Below are 18,583 nucleotides of genomic sequence, written 5' to 3' on the forward strand. Positions count from 1 at the left end.
TGCAGCTGGAATTCAAAACAAGTATTTGAACTCGGACACGGCCTGCAGATTAGACTGGGTTTGTTTGGTTTTTCTTTTTCGTGCTTTTCCCACTTTTCTAGCTTGTTGTGCCCTTTTTCTTTCAGGATCTGCAGTTTCCTCCCTGTCCAGTAGAGGCCTCTCTCAGAGAAAGAACAGCTTGGGGATGCAGATGATGACGATTGGAGATCAGACACACCGCCCCCACCTCTCCTTATCCATGCTTAGGTCAGAAGTGGAATGCTCTTTTGCTGTTTGTTAGTTACGGATGGAGTAACACTAACTAAGGAAATACACACAACACAGTGATTGTGAATAAGTCACTCCAAGTGTGAAAAGGTGATAGTCAGAGTGAGACTACACATGAATTATTCAGGAAATGCACACTCAGTGAGAGAATAACTATAATTCAGTGTCACTAGGGGATATAACTTGAAGATGATGTGTCTTCATTTCTGATTCATTTTGAACAGTGATGAATGTGGAAGTAAATGAGCGCGAGCTGATCAAAACGGGCGAGCTGTTTTTACATATTTCTGCGGCCTGGATGCCGTGGGCTTTGTCCAGGAGTAAAAGATGACATCGCCCATTTCGGATCTTATATATAGTTATACCTTGGTGTTTTGTAGCATCACCTGACAAACTTTTACTTTCCTGATGTTTAGACTTTCTGATCCCTCCACAGACTCTGCTTTGTCTTTCTACAAAGAGTTGACGACATTAAATACAGATGTTTTAACAGTGCTTGAATGTTTTATTTTGTTTACTCTAGCCTCCAACTCAAACTTTGGTTGCTCCTATGCCCACGTCACTTCCTCCACCAATCAGAATGAGGGTCCGGGTTCAGGAAGACGTCTTCCTGATCCCAGTTCCACAAAGGTCGGTGAAAAGTTTTAAGTTTGGGATTTATTTTTATGTACTGCTCAATCTGATTGGTATAGTGTTTTTTTGTTGTTGTTGTTGTTTTGTTTTTAATTTCTGTTTAATCACCGGTCATTGCTCTGCATCCCAGTGAGGCCAACTCCTGCTCTGTGTCGTGGCTGTGTGAGCAGGCAGCTCAGCGTTACTACCAGAAATGTGGCCTCCTGCCTCGTCTCTCTCTGCAGAAAGAAGGCGCTCTGCTCTCCCCGCAGGACCAGCTACTGGCCGTCCTGCACACAAATGAAGAGGTGAGGTTGGATTTAAAAAAAAAAACAACCCACAGTGACAAGAGGACAGCTATGACTGTGAAACAGCTTGCATGTCAGCCAGTGAGCATACTCCTTTTCTTAGGCAAAGTATGGCCCAAATTCATAAAATAGACTTTCTCATAGACACAGAGGTCTTTTCATTAAATCACTGATAGAAGGAATGGAGGTTCTAGGTCCTTCCACAATGACTTCATCTTTCTTACCCAGATGAGGCGTGCAGGTTTTAGACTGTATGATTCTGGTAAGAAGGTGAAGGGCTGATTATGTTAACAAGCTGCCTGAGAAACTACAATCTGAGAAACTGTAAAGATTAGAACCATTTCTATTACCAGACTGGATGCTGACTTGCTTTTGGAGCCAGCTTCCAGAAGACACTGAAGGAATCACAGTTTTTGGGATTGAATCCTTGGCTTCACTTTCCCGCACCAGTGCAGGATAACTGATGGGTTTGTGTTGTGGGTTCTGGCTGACGTTTGCTCGTGGGGATCTCCCTCCTCTCCCTGAGCGATACAAGAAGGCCTGTCAAAGTCTGGCAGTGGGTGAGCAACACAGAGGAAATGCATTATAAAACGGACACATGTGCATTCTTGTATTCTGTTATGAAGTACCATCTCTTTCTACCTGTAGATGAGAACAAGCGTGTCTCCCGGCTATGTGAGGTTCGGGACCGGGGTTCCTCCGTGTCAGGACTCCAAATGTCTCGGTTTGGCCGCCTCTTCCCTCAGCCCGCTCCTCCGTGCCCTAAAACTTCAGGCCAGCCTCACGGAGCTGCGAATTTCTGGAAACCGTATGTCTGACGACCTTCTCCCTGAGCTGATTGCCACAACGCTCACCATGCCTCGTCTGCAGCTGCTGGACATTTCTGCCAACTGCATTACAGGGGACGGCCTGGAGAAGGCTGTAAATGCTTTAAAGGGACAGAGTGCACCTGCATTCCCGGTAAGGGCCTCAGCTAGCCAATAGTGGCAGCTCCAGGTTTACCATCTAACCTGTATTTAAGTACCTCTGGTCTTAATAACTACCTTAGATCTTAATAACAAGCTAACCTGATTCATATCAATGATATCTGTCAGAGAGAATTGGCTCTCGTGATCATTTGCTTTTTCTGCTCGTTTCCACTCAAAGTGCCTGGAGGAGCTGGACCTCAGTATGAACCCACTGGGGGACGGCGTGTCTGAGTCTCTGTCCTGTCTGCTGTCCTGCTGCCCTGTGCTAGCCAAGCGGTCTCTGCAGGTCTCACTGCTCATTTCCTTCAGCAGCATCGACTGCTGCTAGCCAGCGCGCTCACAGGTGACTCTCTAACAAGCAGCTGACTGAAGCCTTAAGCTTCACTGAACTCCCACCCATAAGCAAAACTGCAACTAACTTTACATCTTCTGAACGTTCAGGCACAGGCCATTTGAAAGCAGTGTGCCTGTCCCTCAATCCCCTGGGCTCCACCGGCTTTGAGCTGGTGTTAAAGACTCTGCCCCTCCACTGCCTCACACACGTGGACCTGTCAGCTGTCTGCAGAGGGCCTGCTGATTACCCGGCACTGGAACACCTCGCCAAAGTCCTGTCACAGGTGTGCACGCAAAAATCATGCAATGTCATTTATTGTCGAAAGATATAATTGTGCAATCAGGTTAAGACTTTTGTGTTTTTGCAGGACGAGTGCTCTCTGACCCACCTCAGCCTGGCTGCAAATGGGCTGACAGACAGCAGTGTAGCTACCTTGGCGAGGTGTGTGTGTGTGTGTGAGGGCGTCATTTCTACGGCTCAGTTATTACTCATGTTAGTGGGGCTTTGCCTTTGTTTAAATTGTCACTCTTTACTGGCCTGTTGGACTTTTTCTTATTATTTCACAGGTGCCTCTCGTCGTGTCCCACACTGGTGAGTCTGAATCTGTCAGGAAATCCGTCTGTTACATCAGTGGGACTTCACAACATCCTGGCGTCTGTCAGAGAGGCCCGTCGACCACTGACACTTCTAAACCTCGAAGGTATGTCTGAACTTGGAGATACTCCATGGAGTTCCTTTTTTTTTCTAAAGCTATTCTTAGATTCACCGTTTCACACTAATTCACAATTTGGATTTCTTTGATGTTTTTATCACCTGTGCAAAGTTGTACTTGGCAACAGTTTGTTTCTTGCTATCAGTGCGTTTCCTTTTGACGCATTTCTAAGTTTGAACATTTAGTATGTATGCACAGAGGTGTTACATGATGATTACACACACAGACATTACAATATAGAAGTGTGGTTTAAAGATTTAAAAAAAAGATTAGCTGTGAATTAATTTTCCATTTTATGGAGCAGAAAACATTGCTGAACGCTAGCTAACAGGCTACATTTGGATGTCAAATATTTATAGGGGGGAAAATGGAAATTATGGATATGAAATAAAATGATTCTTTGTTGCTTAACCTGCAGGTTGTCAGGTCTCTGGCCCCTGGGAGAGTCAAGACCTGGACAGTTTGTCAGAGCTGGTCCAGGATATCAGTCTTTGCTCTCAGACCCTCAACAAGCTGGACCGACAGACCTTGAAGCAGAGCTGGGACAGGACTCAGTCACACGGACACTTTCTCGACCGAAACTCCAAGTGCCTCCTCTGTGCCACCTCTACTTGAGGGTGGCAGGTGTGTTCATAATAAATAATTAATAATGAATTATTAATTTCCTAATAATTCATAATAAAAGTGGTCATTTTTATAAACATTTTGTTTAATGAGGCTACACCAAAAAGACACAAGATAAAAACAAAATAAAGTGACATGGCGTCCACCGACAGTCTGTGGATAGCTTGTGTTTTATGCATTTTTGTCTGCCTTATTTATACATGTAAAGCTCTGTATCTGTATAAAGAGTTTGTGTTAGTGTGTGAGAGGTTTTGTGTCACAATGGTCCTGTTTTGTAGGATTTGATTTAAAAAAACAAACATAATTAAAGTAACCAACGATGTTATACGTTGACATCGTTCTTTCACTGTAAGACAAAGCAGGCTATGGTGAATAATCACAGCGATTTTCAGCTCTGAAGAAATCTATCTAGGAGCTATGACAGTGTAAAGACACCCTGCAATTTTAAATGTGTGGCGACATTTGAATGAGGCGCGTACCAGTAGAGGGAGCCAACGCACCACGAATGGTACACAGCCACAGATGCGCTTTGTGCAATGTATTTGTGACATGCAGGAGTGTCCGCAAAGAAATGTGGATAAGTTGTAAATCAAAAGCTAAAGAGCTCATTCTTGCACTGTTTTGATCAGAACACACGTGGGAATGTTCAAGTGTTGAGAATTTGTAATTATAAAGTGAATTAGGGAACGATATTAGATACTGCCACTGGCTAGATTTCAACCTGGGTCTCTCGCTCCCAAAGCGCGTTCTCTACGCCGCGGCCTGCCCTATAATATATTTCAAGCGTTTACCACAACTGAGAGGTGAAAACTGCCGTTTCTTCGTCTTACAAAATGTTCTGTAACTCCAAAAGTACACGGACTGTCGACATCATTCTTTCACTGTAACAATCAGCAGGCTTTAATAAAAAAGGGAAAAAAAAAAAAATCAAGGCGGTTTTCAGGTCTCTAAAGAAAAATACATCTAGGAGATATGAGGAGTTGAAAACGCCTCTGTTACAGAATTTCAGCTGTCATTTTCACTCAAGTCTCCATAGACTTTGAATGTGGACATTTTTTAACTGTGTTGCTTCGAGGCCATTTGCGAGAAAACGGCAACTCCTACAATAATGACAGTGCCATTTTGTTAAAGGCAAGAAAAATACCTACATTTTGATGTATAATTTGTGTTAATGAAGGCAAAATTGAGCGTTTGTTCGGACATGAAGAAGAGATTGAGAAAGCGACAATGCATGGTGTGTTTGGCGTCCATAGCAACCATAACAACCAATATTGATTGATGGAAGAGATTTTGAGACAGGGGTAAAAAAAAAAAAAAGGCAGAGAGAGCCCATTCTGTAGGCTCGCCTGTAGGCTTCTAGCAAGCGTAGCAAGTGAATTTCAGAGCCAGGGATTTTTTTTTTTTTTTTTTTTTTTTTTTTGTGTCCCCAACATATGGTCCGCATGGGATTCGAACCACTGCCCTCTGTCCTCAATCTCTGCCATAGGGCCTGTCACGTTCCCATGAGCCAATCGGGCGGCCCGGAATAACAGGGCAAAAGTGCTATATTTAAAGTGCACACCTGCGCAGCCGCACCCCAATTTTCGGCTCTTTTTCATTAGCTGGACACCAGGCCTTATCTAGTCAGCCGTTCCAACCACATCCCTGCCAATGTGTGCCTACGTCAAGCCGCATACAAGTGTAACGCTCACAATTTTCTGCTATCACTCTAAAAGTGTTAGTGACGTCACACCTATGCGCCACTGCCCTCTGTGGAGAATGGGAGAAATGTACTTGCACCTCAACCTATGGACTCAGACGGACATTCAATCATCATCTTCCTCACTCAAGGTAACCTTATGTCTTGTAGGAACACTGCACGTGTATGATAAGACTGTAGCCGTTCAACCGGCCCTCGTAAGGTTGCTGAAGACAGTGAACACCGTGGAATTCTCAGTATCACTGTGGTCCTGGGTTTTTCCACTGTCCTGCTAAGTGCTTATGTAATTGTAACCAACATAGGAGAGAGACGTAACATCGTGGAAGAGACATAAAGTGAGTAAAAACGATCTAAATGCATTTAGAATATATTTAGAACTACAAATTACACTTTTCTTAGCAATTATTGTTTTTTATGTCAAGCTTCAAGCTAGCTTCTTTATTGGGGCTTGGGACCAGCAAAAGTGACCCGAAATTTGGTCTTTAAGTCTGGTCATTAGCGTGTCTGGACCCAAACTACACTGCAGGTCCCAAAGTCAAATGATCACTGAGAGTTAAAAATCTGTCTGAAGTTAGAAGTTAGCAGAGAGTTAGCTCACTAGTTTCCGTCTAAATATAATATACCAGGTTCTGACTGAGGGATTTCTAAAACAAATTAAAAGGCACAGCTCTGCTATCACTTCTGACATACATGAAGACAGGAAAGTAAGCAGCAGTGATGTTTGTAGGGTTACTGAAGTTTGGCTAGCTGGTATATAGTGATGTGCTATGTGACTAGCGAAACAGCTATGTTAGCATAACATTAACACAGTGATGAAGGGGAACTTTTTTCCACTGGATAAGAGTTAAGGTGAGGGTTCCCGATGGTTAGGGACAAATGCAGTGGCATGGCAGGATGCTGTAAACGGACCAAACTTCAGTCAAGAGAACAACTGAGATAATCCATCCACATACAGGTTAGTCATTAATGTGCTGCTGCATTGCCTGGGCTGTAGTTACATGGTAAGGTTTTAAAAACTGAGCTTTAAAATGAATAGTTGTAATAAAAACTGAGAGAGGCCGACAGTGATCACTTACTTTTTGTAAGGGGCTTGTTGAGATTAAATAGAACAAGTTACAAAGCATTAAAACATGTTAAAAACACAACAGCCTTATTAAACGCAGAGTAGTTTGGGCCCAGAAGTAGGATTGATCACGTCATCACTTAAAGACCGGATAGACACATGGTGGAGTTACTTTGTTGTGTTTGTGTGTGTTTTTAAGTAGTTTTAAACTTTGTGATCCACAACAGGTAACAGTAAAAGATGAACATTTTTAAGCATAATGCTGTTACCAAACTACATTAATGGCCCAAAAACAGACCATAGAAAAAACCGTGGCTATGTGAAAAAAAATGATGACAACTAGTCCTAATTCAGGCTAATTGTTTTTTTGTTTTGTTTTTTTCCGACATCCCTCCACACACACAGGCTGTGCTGGCTCACAGAAAGAGTGGGTCATCAACATTATCAGGCAGCTGGTGTTCATAGCAAGCCTCACCAGACAGCTTCAGTCCATATCGGATGTACAGGATGGAGTTAAGGCTCTGCAAGGACATCTGATTTGTAAGTTTGCTTTTTACCACACTCATCTGGGCCAAGAGTAGAGGAAACTGCCTTATCTTCTGCAGCTGGAATTCAAAACAAGTATTTGAACTCGGACACGGCCTGCAGATTAGACTGGGTTTGTTTGGTTTTTCTTTTTCGTGCTTTTCCCACTTTTCTAGCTTGTTGTGCCCTTTTTCTTTCAGGATCTGCAGTTTCCTCCCTGTCCAGTAGAGGCCTCTCTCAGAGAAAGAACAGCTTGGGGATGCAGATGATGACGATTGGAGATCAGACACACCGCCCCCACCTCTCCTTATCCATGCTTAGGTCAGAAGTGGAATGCTCTTTTGCTGTTTGTTAGTTACGGATGGAGTAACACTAACTAAGGAAATACACACAACACAGTGATTGTGAATAAGTCACTCCAAGTGTGAAAAGGTGATAGTCAGAGTGAGACTACACATGAATTATTCAGGAAATGCACACTCAGTGAGAGAATAACTATAATTCAGTGTCACTAGGGGATATAACTTGAAGATGATGTGTCTTCATTTCTGATTCATTTTGAACAGTGATGAATGTGGAAGTAAATGAGCGCGAGCTGATCAAAACGGGCGAGCTGTTTTTACATATTTCTGCAGCCTGGATGCCGTGGGCTTTGTCCAGGAGTAAAAGATGACATCGCCCATTTCGGATCTTATATATAGTTATACCTTGGTGTTTTGTAGCATCACCTGACAAACTTTTACTTTCCTGATGTTTAGACTTTCTGATCCCTCCACAGACTCTGCTTTGTCTTTCTACAAAGAGTTGACGACATTAAATACAGATGTTTTAACAGTGCTTGAATGTTTTATTTTGTTTACTCTAGCCTCCAACTCAAACTTTGGTTGCTCCTATGCCCACGTCACTTCCTCCACCAATCAGAATGAGGGTCCGGGTTCAGGAAGACGTCTTCCTGATCCCAGTTCCACAAAGGTCGGTGAAAACTTTTAAGTTTGGGATTTATTTTTATGTACTGCTCAATCTGATTGGTATAGTGTTTTTTTGTTGTTGTTGTTGTTTTGTTTTTAATTTCTGTTTAATCACCGGTCATTGCTCTGCATCCCAGTGAGGCCAACTCCTGCTCTGTGTCGTGGCTGTGTGAGCAGGCAGCTCAGCGTTACTACCAGAAATGTGGCCTCCTGCCTCGTCTCTCTCTGCAGAAAGAAGGCGCTCTGCTCTCCCCGCAGGACCAGCTACTGGCCGTCCTGCACACAAATGAAGAGGTGAGGTTGGATTTAAAAAAAAAAAAAACAACCCACAGTGACAAGAGGACGGCTATGACTGTGAAACAGCTTGCATGTCAGCCAGTGAGCATACTCCTTTTTTTAGGCAAAGTATGGCCCAAATTCATAAAATAGACTTTCTCATAGACACAGAGGTCTTTTCATTAAATCACTGATAGAAGGAATGGAGGTTCTAGGTCCTTCCACAATGACTTCATCTTTCTTACCCAGATGAGGCGTGCAGGTTTTAGACTGTATGATTCTGGTAAGAAGGTGAAGGGCTGATTATGTTAACAAGCTGCCTGAGAAACTACAATCTGAGAAACTGTAAAGATTAGAACCATTTCTATTACCAGACTGGATGCTGACTTGCTTTTGGAGCCAGCTTCCAGGAGACACTGAAGGAATCACAGTTTTTGGGATTGAATCCTTGGCTTCACTTTCCCGCGCCAGTGCAGGATAACTGATGGGTTTGTGTTGTGGGTTCTGGCTGACGTTTGCTCGTGGGGATCTCCCTCCTCTCCCTGAGCGATACAAGAAGGCCTGTCAAAGTCTAGCAGTGGGTGAGCAACACAGAGGAAATGCATTATAAAACGGACACATGTGCATTCTTGTATTCTGTTATGAAGTACCATCTCTTTCTACCTGTAGATGAGAACAAGCGTGTCTCCCGGCTATGTGAGGTTCGGGACCGGGGTTCCTCCGTGTCAGGACTCCAAATGTCTCGGTTTGGCCGCCTCTTCCCTCAGCCCGCTCCTCCGTGCCCTAAAACTTCAGGCCAGCCTCACGGAGCTGCGAATTTCTGGAAACCGTATGTCTGACGACCTTCTCCCTGAGCTGATTGCCACAACGCTCACCATGCCTCGTCTGCAGCTGCTGGACATTTCTGCCAACTGCATTACAGGGGACGGCCTGGAGAAGGCTGTAAATGCTTTAAAGGGACAGAGTGCACCTGCATTCCCGGTAAGGGCCTCAGCTAGCCAATAGTGGCAGCTCCAGGTTTACCATCTAACCTGTATTTAAGTACCTCTGGTCTTAATAACTACCTTAGATCTTAATAACAAGCTAACCTGATTCATATCAATGATATCTGTCAGAGAGAATTGGCTCTCGTGATCATTTGCTTTTTCTGCTCGTTTCCACTCAAAGTGCCTGGAGGAGCTGGACCTCAGTATGAACCCACTGGGGGACGGCGTGTCTGAGTCTCTGTCCTGTCTGCTGTCCTGCTGCCCTGTGCTAGCCAAGCGGTCATTTCCTTCAGCAGCATCGACTGCTGCTAGCCAGCGCGCTCACAGGTGACTCTCTAACAAGCAGCTGACTGAAGCCTTAAGCTTCACTGAACTCCCACCCATAAGCAAAACTGCAACTAACTTTACATCTTCTGAACGTTCAGGCACAGGCCATTTGAAAGCAGTGTGCCTGTCCCTCAATCCCCTGGGCTCCACCGGCTTTGAGCTGGTGTTAAAGACTCTGCCCCTCCACTGCCTCACACACGTGGACCTGTCAGCTGTCTGCAGAGGGCCTGCTGATTACCCGGCACTGGAACACCTCGCCAAAGTCCTGTCACAGGTGTGCACGCAAAAATCATGCAATGTCATTTATTGTCGAAAGATATAATTGTGCAATCAGGTTAAGACTTTTGTGTTTTTGCAGGACGAGTGCTCTCTGACCCACCTCAGCCTGGCTGCAAATGGGCTGACAGACAGCAGTGTAGCTACCTTGGCGAGGTGTGTGTGTGTGAGGGCGTCATTTCTACGGCTCAGTTATTACTCATGTTAGTGGGGCTTTGCCTTTGTTTAAATTGTCACTCTTTACTGGCCTGTTGGACTTTTTCTTATTATTTCACAGGTGCCTCTCGTCGTGTCCCACACTGGTGAGTCTGAATCTGTCAGGAAATCCGTCTGTTACATCAGTGGGACTTCACAACATCCTGGCGTCTGTCAGAGAGGCCCGTCGACCACTGACACTTCTAAACCTCGAAGGTATGTCTGAACTTGGAGATACTCCATGGAGTTCCTTTTTTTTTCTAAAGCTATTCTTAGATTCACCGTTTCACACTAATTCACAATTTGGATTTCTTTGATGTTTTTATCACCTGTGCAAAGTTGTACTTGGCAACAGTTTGTTTCTTGCTATCAGTGCGTTTCCTTTTGACGCATTTCTAAGTTTGAACATTTAGTATGTATGCACAGAGGTGTTACATGATGATTACACACACAGACATTACAATATAGAAGTGTGGTTTAAAGATTTAAAAAAAAGATTAGCTGTGAATTAATTTTCCATTTTATGGAGCAGAAAACATTGCTGAACGCTAGCTAACAGGCTACATTTGGATGTCAAATATTTATAGGGGGGAAAATGGAAATTATGGATATGAAATAAAATGATTCTTTGTTGCTTAACCTGCAGGTTGTCAGGTCTCTGGCCCCTGAGAGAGTCAAGACCTGGACAGTTTGTCAGAGCTGGTCCAGGATATCCGTCTTTGCTCTCAGACCCTCAACAAGCTGGACCGACAGACCTTGAAGCAGAGCTGGGACAGGACTCAGTCACACGGACACTTTCTCGACCAAAACTCCAAGTGCCTCCTCTGTGCCACCTCTACTTGAGGGTGGCAGGTGTGTTCATAATAAATAATTAATAATGAATTATTAATTTCCTAATAATTCATAATAAAAGTGGTCATTTTTATAAACATTTTGTTTAATGAGGCTACACCAAAAAGAAACAAGATAAAAACAAAATAAAGTGACATGGCGTCCACCGACAGTCTGTGGATAGCTTGTGTTTTATGCATTTTTGTCTGCCTTATTTATACATGTAAAGCTCTGTATCTGTATAAAGAGTTTGTGTTAGTGTGTGAGAGGTTTTGTGTCACAATGGTCCTGTTTTGTAGGATTTGATTTAAAAAAACAAACATAATTAAAGTAACCAACGATGTTATACGTTGACATCGTTCTTTCACTGTAAGACAAAGCAGGCTATGGTGAATAATCACAGCGATTTTCAGCTCTGAAGAAATCTATCTAGGAGCTATGACAGTGTAAAGACACCCTGCAATTTTAAATGTGTGGCGACATTTGAATGAGGCGCGTACCAGTAGAGGGAGCCAACGCACCACGAATGGTACACAGCCACAGATGCGCTTTGTGCAATGTATTTGTGACATGCAGGAGTGTCCGCAAAGAAATGTGGATAAGTTGTAAATCAAAAGCTAAAGAGCTCATTCTTGCACTGTTTTGATCAGAACACACGTGGGAATGTTCAAGTGTTGAGAATTTGTAATTATAAAGTGAATTAGGGAAAGATATTAGATACTGCCACTGGCTAGATTTCAACCTGGGTCTCTCGCTCCCAAAGCGCGTTCTCTACGCCGCAGCCTGCCCTATAATATATTTCAAGCGTTTACCACAACTGAGAGGTGAAAACTGCCGTTTCTTCGTCTTACAAAATGTTCTGTAACTCCAAAAGTACACGGACTGTCGACATCATTCTTTCACTGTAACAATCAGCAGGCTTTAATAAAAAAGGGAAAAAAAAATCAAGGCGGTTTTCAGGTCTCTAAAGAAAAATACATCTAGGAGATATGAGGAGTTGAAAACGCCTCTGTTACAGAATTTCAGCTGTCATTTTCACTCAAGTCTCCATAGACTTTGAATGTGGACATTTTTTAACTGTGTTGCTTCGAGGCCATTTGCGAGAAAACGGCAACTCCTACAATAATGACAGTGCCATTTTGTTAAAGGCAAGAAAAATACCTACATTTTGATGTATAATTTGTGTTAATGAAGGCAAAATTGAGCGTTTGTTCGGACATGAAGAAGAGATTGAGAAAGCGACAATGCATGGTGTGTTTGGCGTCCATAGCAACCATAACAACCAATATTGATTGATGGAAGAGATTTTGAGACAGGGGTTAAAAAAAAAAAAAAAAGGCAGAGAGAGCCCATTCTGTAGGCTCGCCTGTAGGCTTCTAGCAAGCGTAGCAAGTGAATTTCAGAGCCAGGGATTTTTTTTTTTTTTTTTTTTGTGTCCCCAACATATGGTCCGCATGGGATTCGAACCACTGCCCTCTGTCCTCAATCTCTGCCATAGGGCCTGTCACGTTCCCATGAGCCAATCGGGCGGCCCGGAATAACAGGGCAAAAGTGCTATATTTAAAGTGCACACCTGCGCAGCCGCACCCCAATTTTCGGCTCTTTTTCATTAGCTGGACACCAGGCCTTATCTAGTCAGCCGTTCCAACCACATCCCTGCCAATGTGTGCCTACGTCAAGCCGCATACAAGTGTAACGCTCACAATTTTCTGCTATCACTCTAAAAGTGTTAGTGACGTCACACCTATGCGCCACTGCCCTCTGTGGAGAATGGGAGAAATGTGCTTGCACCTCAACCTATGGACTCAGACGGACATTCAATCATCATCTTCCTCACTCAAGGTAACCTTATGGCTTGTAGGAACACTGCACGTGTATGATAAGACTGTAGCCGTTCAACCGGCCCTCGTAAGGTTGCTGAAGACAGTGAACACCGTGGAATTCTCAGTATCACTGTGGTCCTGGGTTTTTCCACTGTCCTGCTAAGTGCTTATGTAATTGTAACCAACATAGGAGAGAGACGTAACATCGTGGAAGAGACATAAAGTGAGTAAAAACGATCTAAATGCATTTAGAATATATTTAGAACTACAAATTACACTTTTCTTAGCAATTATTGTTTTTTATGTCAAGCTTCAAGCTAGCTTCTTTATTGGGGCTTGGGACCAGCAAAAGTGACCCGAAATTTGGTCTTTAAGTCTGGTCATTAGCGTGTCTGGACCCAAACTACACTGCAGGTCCCAAAGTCAAATGATCACTGAGAGTTAAAAATCTGTCTGAAGTTAGAAGTTAGCAGAGAGTTAGCTCGCTAGTTTCCGTCTAAATATAATATACCAGGTTCTGACTGAGGGATTTCTAAAACAAATTAAAAGGCACAGCTCTGCTATCACTTCTGACATACATGAAGACAGGAAAGTAAGCAGCAGTGATGTTTGTAGGGTTACTGAAGTTTGGCTAGCTGGTATATAGTGATGTGCTATGTGACTAGCGAAACAGCTATGTTAGCATAACATTAACACAGTGATGAAGGGGAACTTTTTTCCACTGGATAAGAGTTAAGGTGAGGGTTCCCGATGGTTAGGGACAAATGCAGTGGCATGGCAGGATGCTGTAAACGGACCAAACTTCAGTCAAGAGAACAACTGAGATAATCCATCCACATACAGGTTAGTCATTAATGTGCTGCTGCATTGCCTGGGCTGTAGTTACATGGTAAGGTTTTAAAAACTGAGCTTTAAAATGAATAGTTGTAATAAAAACTGAGAGAGGCCGACAGTGATCACTTACTTTTTGTAAGGGGCTTGTTGAGATTAAATAGAACAAGTTACAAAGCATTAAAACATGTTAAAAACACAACAGCCTTATTAAACGCAGAGTAGTTTGGGCCCAGAAGTAGGATTGATCACGTCATCACTTAAAGACCGGATAGACACATGGTGGAGTTACTTTGTTGTGTTTGTGTGTGTTTTTAAGTAGTTTTAAACTTTGTGATCCACAACAGGTAACAGTAAAAGATGAACATTTTTAAGCATAATGCTGTTACCAAACTACATTAATGGCCCAAAAACAGACCATAGAAAAAACCGTGGCTATGTGAAAAAAAATGATGACAACTAGTCCTAATTCAGGCTAATTGTTTTTTTGTTTTTTTGTTTTGTTTTTTTCCGACATCCCTCCACACACACAGGCTGTGCGGGCTCACAGAAAGAGTGGGTCATCAACATTATCAGGCAGCTGGTGTTCATAGCAAGCCTCACCAGACAGCTTCAGTCCATATCGGATGTACAGGATGGAGTTAAGGCTCTGCAAGGACATCTGATTTGTAAGTTTGCTTTTTACCACACTCATCTGGGCCAAGAGTAGAGGAAACTGCCTTATCTTCTGCAGCTGGAATTCAAAACAAGTATTTGAACTCGGACACGGCCTGCAGATTAGACTGGGTTTGTTTGGTTTTTCTTTTTCGTGCTTTTCCCACTTTTCTAGCTTGTTGTGCCCTTTTTCTTTCAGGATCTGCAGTTTCCTCCCTGTCCAGTAGAGGCCTCTCTCAGAGAAAGAACAGCTTGGGGATGCAGATGATGACGATTGGAGATCAGACACACCGCCCCCACCTCTCCTTATCCATGCTTAGGTCAGAAGTGGAATGCTCTTTTGCTGTTTGTTAGTTACGGATGGAGTAACACTAACTAAGGAAATACACACAACACAGTGATTGTGAATAAGTCACTCCAAGTGTGAAAAGGTGATAGTCAGAGTGAGACTACACATGAATTATTCAGGAAATGCACACTCAGTGAGAGAATAACTATAATTCAGTGTCACTAGGGGATATAACTTGAAGATGATGTGTCTTCATTTCTGATTCATTTTGAACAGTGATGAATGTGGAAGTAAATGAGCGCGAGCTGATCAAAACGGGCGAGCTGTTTTTACATATTTCTGCGGCCTGGATGCCGTGGGCTTTGTCCAGGAGTAAAAGATGACATCGCCCATTTCGGATCTTATATATAGTTATACCTTGGTGTTTTGTAGCATCACCTGACAAACTTTTACTTTCCTGATGTTTAGACTTTCTGATCCCTCCACAGACTCTGCTTTGTCTTTCTACAAAGAGTTGACGACATTAAATACAGATGTTTTAACAGTGCTTGAATGTTTTATTTTGTTTACTCTAGCCTCCAACTCAAACTTTGGTTGCTCCTATGCCCACGTCACTTCCTCCACCAATCAGAATGAGGGTCCGGGTTCAGGAAGACTTCTTCCTGATCCCAGTTCCACAAAGGTCGGTGAAAAGTTTTAAGTTTGGGATTTATTTTTATGTACTGCTCAATCTGATTGGTATAGTGTTTTTTTGTTGTTGTTGTTGTTTTGTTTTTAATTTCTGTTTAATCGCCGGTCATTGCTCTGCATCCCAGTGAGGCCAACTCCTGCTCTGTGTCGTGGCTGTGTGAGCAGGCAGCTCAGCGTTACTACCAGAAATGTGGCCTCCTGCCTCGTCTCTCTCTGCAGAAAGAAGGCGCTCTGCTCTCCCCGCAGGACCAGCTACTGGCCGTCCTGCACACAAATGAAGAGGTGAGGTTGGATTTAAAAAAAAAAAAAAAAACCCACAGTGACAAGAGGACAGCTATGACTGTGAAACAGCTTGCATGTCAGCCAGTGAGCATACTCCTTTTCTTAGGCAAAGTATGGCCCAAATTCATAAAATAGACTTTCTCATAGACACAGAGGTCTTTTCATTAAATCACTGATAGAAGGAATGGAGGTTCTAGGTCCTTCCACAATGACTTCATCTTTCTTACCCAGATGAGGCGTGCAGGTTTTAGACTGTATGATTCTGGTAAGAAGGTGAAGGGCTGATTATGTTAACAAGCTGCCTGAGAAACTACAATCTGAGAAACTGTAAAGATTAGAACCATTTCTATTACCAGACTGGATGCTGACTTGCTTTTGGAGCCAGCTTCCAGGAGACACTGAAGGAATCACAGTTTTTGGGATTGAATCCTTGGCTTCACTTTCCCGCACCAGTGCAGGATAACTGATGGGTTTGTGTTGTGGGTTCTGGCTGACGTTTGCTCGTGGGGATCTCCCTCCTCTCCCTGAGCGATACAAGAAGGCCTGTCAAAGTCTAGCAGTGGGTGAGCAACACAGAGGAAATGCATTATAAAACGGACACATGTGCATTCTTGTATTCTGTTATGAAGTACCATCTCTTTCTACCTGTAGATGAGAACAAGCGTGTCTCCCGGCTATGTGAGGTTCGGGACCGGGGTTCCTCCGTGTCAGGACTCCAAATGTCTCGGTTTGGCCGCCTCTTCCCTCAGCCCGCTCCTCCGTGCCCTAAAACTTCAGGCCAGCCTCACGGAGCTGCGAATTTCTGGAAACCGTATGTCTGACGACCTTCTCCCTGAGCTGATTGCCACAACGCTCACCATGCCTCGTCTGCAGCTGCTGGACATTTCTGCCAACTGCATTACAGGGGACGGCCTGGAGAAGGCTGTAAATGCTTTAAAGGGACAGAGTGCACCTGCATTCCCGGTAAGGGCCTCAGCTAGCCAATAGTGGCAGCTCCAGGTTTACCATCTAACCTGTATTTAAGTACCTCTGGTCTTAATAACTACCTTAGATCTTAATAACAAGCTAACCTGATTCATATCAATGATATCTGTCAGAGAGAATTGGCTCTCGTGATCATTTGCTTTTTCTGCTCGTTTCCACTCAAAGTGCCTGGAGGAGCTGGACCTCAGTATGAACCCACTGGGGGACGGCGTGTCTGAGTCTCTGTCCTGTCTGCTGTCCTGCTGCCCTGTGCTAGCCAAGCGGTCTCTGCAGGTCTCACTGCTCATTTCCTTCAGCAGCATCGACTGCTGCTAGCCAGCGCGCTCACAGGTGACTCTCTAACAAGCAGCTGACTGAAGCCTTAAGCTTCACTGAACTCCCACCCATAAGCAAAACTGCAACTAACTTTACATCTTCTGAACGTTCAGGCACAGGCCATTTGAAAGCAGTGTGCCTGTCCCTCAATCCCCTGGGCTCCACCGGCTTTGAGCTGGTGTTAAAGACTCTGCCCCTCCACTGCCTCACACACGTGGACCTGTCAGCTGTCTGCAGAGGGCCTGCTGATTACCCGGCACTGGAACACCTCGCCAAAGTCCTGTCACAGGTGTGCACGCAAAAATCATGCAATGTCATTTATTGTCGAAAGATATAATTGTGCAATCAGGTTAAGACTTTTGTGTTTTTGCAGGACGAGTGCTCTCTGACCCACCTCAGCCTGGCTGCAAATGGGCTGACAGACAGCAGTGTAGCTACCTTGGCGAGGTGTGTGTGTGTGTGTGAGGGCGTCATTTCTACGGCTCAGTTATTACTCATGTTAGTGGGGCTTTGCCTTTGTTTAAATTGTCACTCTTTACTGGCCTGTTGGACTTTTTCTTATTATTTCACAGGTGCCTCTCGTCGTGTCCCACACTGGTGAGTCTGAATCTGTCAGGAAATCCGTCTGTTACATCAGTGGGACTTTACAACATCCTGGCGTCTGTCAGAGAGGCCCGTCGACCACTGACACTTCTAAACCTCGAAGGTATGTCTGAACTTGGAGATACTCCATGGAGTTCCTTTTTTTTTCTAAAGCTATTCTTAGATTCACCGTTTCACACTAATTCACAATTTGGATTTCTTTGATGTTTTTATCACCTGTGCAAAGTTGTACTTGGCAACAGTTTGTTTCTTGCTATCAGTGCGTTTCCTTTTGACGCATTTCTAAGTTTGAACATTTAGTATGTATGCACAGAGGTGTTACATGATGATTACACACACAGACATTACAATATAGAAGTGTGGTTTAAAGATTTAAAAAAAAGATTAGCTGTGAATTAATTTTCCATTTTATGGAGCAGAAAACATTGCTGAACGCTAGCTAACAGGCTACATTTGGATGTCAAATATTTATAGGGGGGAAAATGGAAATTATGGATATGAAATAAAATGATTCTTTGTTGCTTAACCTGCAGGTTGTCAGGTCTCTGGCCCCTGGGAGAGTCAAGACCTGGACAGTTTGTCAGAGCTGGTCCAGGATATCAGTCTTTGCTCTCAGACCCTCAACAAGCTGGACCGACAGACCTTGAAGCAGAGCTGGGACAGGACTCAGTCACACGGACACTTTCTCGACCGAAACTCCAAGTGCCTCCTCTGTGCCACCTCTACTTGAGGGTGGCAGGTGTGTTCATAATAAATAATTAATAATGAATTATTAATTTCCTAATAATTCATAATAAAAGTGGTCATTTTTATAAACATTTTGTTTAATGAGGCTACACCAAAAAGAAACAAGATAAAAACAAAATAAAGTGACATGGCGTCCACCGACAGTCTGTGGATAGCTTGTGTTTTATGCATTTTTGTCTGCCTTATTTATACATGTAAAGCTCTGTATCTGTATAAAGAGTTTGTGTTAGTGTGTGAGAGGTTTTGTGTCACAATGGTCCTGTTTTGTAGGATTTGATTTAAAAAAACAAACATAATTAAAGTAACCAACGATGTTATACGTTGACATCGTTCTTTCACTGTAAGACAAAGCAGGCTATGGTGAATAATCACAGCGATTTTCAGCTCTGAAGAA

At 43.5% G+C, this 18,583-nt stretch overlaps 1 protein-coding gene, 1 long non-coding RNA gene and 2 pseudogenes across 2 annotated transcripts; all 4 read left to right on the forward strand.

Moving 5' to 3' along the window:
* The first annotated feature begins 817 nt into the window (after positions 1-817).
* Positions 818-3,816, forward strand: LOC146644986 (tonsoku-like protein; annotated as a pseudogene).
* Positions 3,817-6,998: 3,182 nt separating this feature from the next.
* LOC146644987 (tonsoku-like protein) lies at positions 6,999-10,983 on the forward strand. The gene is made up of 10 exons (XM_085394252.1): positions 6,999-7,127; positions 7,313-7,433; positions 7,978-8,084; positions 8,218-8,374; positions 9,026-9,337; positions 9,524-9,669; positions 9,730-9,943; positions 10,028-10,101; positions 10,223-10,356; positions 10,811-10,983. Exons 3-10 carry the CDS (start codon positions 8,005-8,007, stop codon positions 10,981-10,983), a joined length of 1,290 nt encoding a protein of 429 aa, XP_085250378.1. The 5' UTR covers positions 6,999-7,127; positions 7,313-7,433; positions 7,978-8,004.
* A 3,189-nt stretch (positions 10,984-14,172) lies between these two features.
* On the forward strand, positions 14,173-15,536 carry LOC146644988 (uncharacterized). The gene is made up of 4 exons (XR_014909168.1): positions 14,173-14,293; positions 14,479-14,599; positions 15,144-15,250; positions 15,384-15,536. It is a non-coding gene; the product is annotated as an uncharacterized LOC146644988 (long non-coding RNA).
* Positions 15,537-16,006: 470 nt separating this feature from the next.
* On the forward strand, positions 16,007-18,172 carry LOC146644989 (tonsoku-like protein; annotated as a pseudogene).
* The last annotated feature ends 411 nt before the right edge of the window (positions 18,173-18,583 follow it).

This window comes from Rhamphochromis longiceps, linkage group LG20 (assembly GCF_057381845.1).
Source record: "Rhamphochromis longiceps isolate RC_006_pf linkage group LG20, R_longiceps_female_GT1.1, whole genome shotgun sequence".
Classification (NCBI taxonomy): Eukaryota; Metazoa; Chordata; class Actinopteri; order Cichliformes; family Cichlidae; genus Rhamphochromis; species Rhamphochromis longiceps.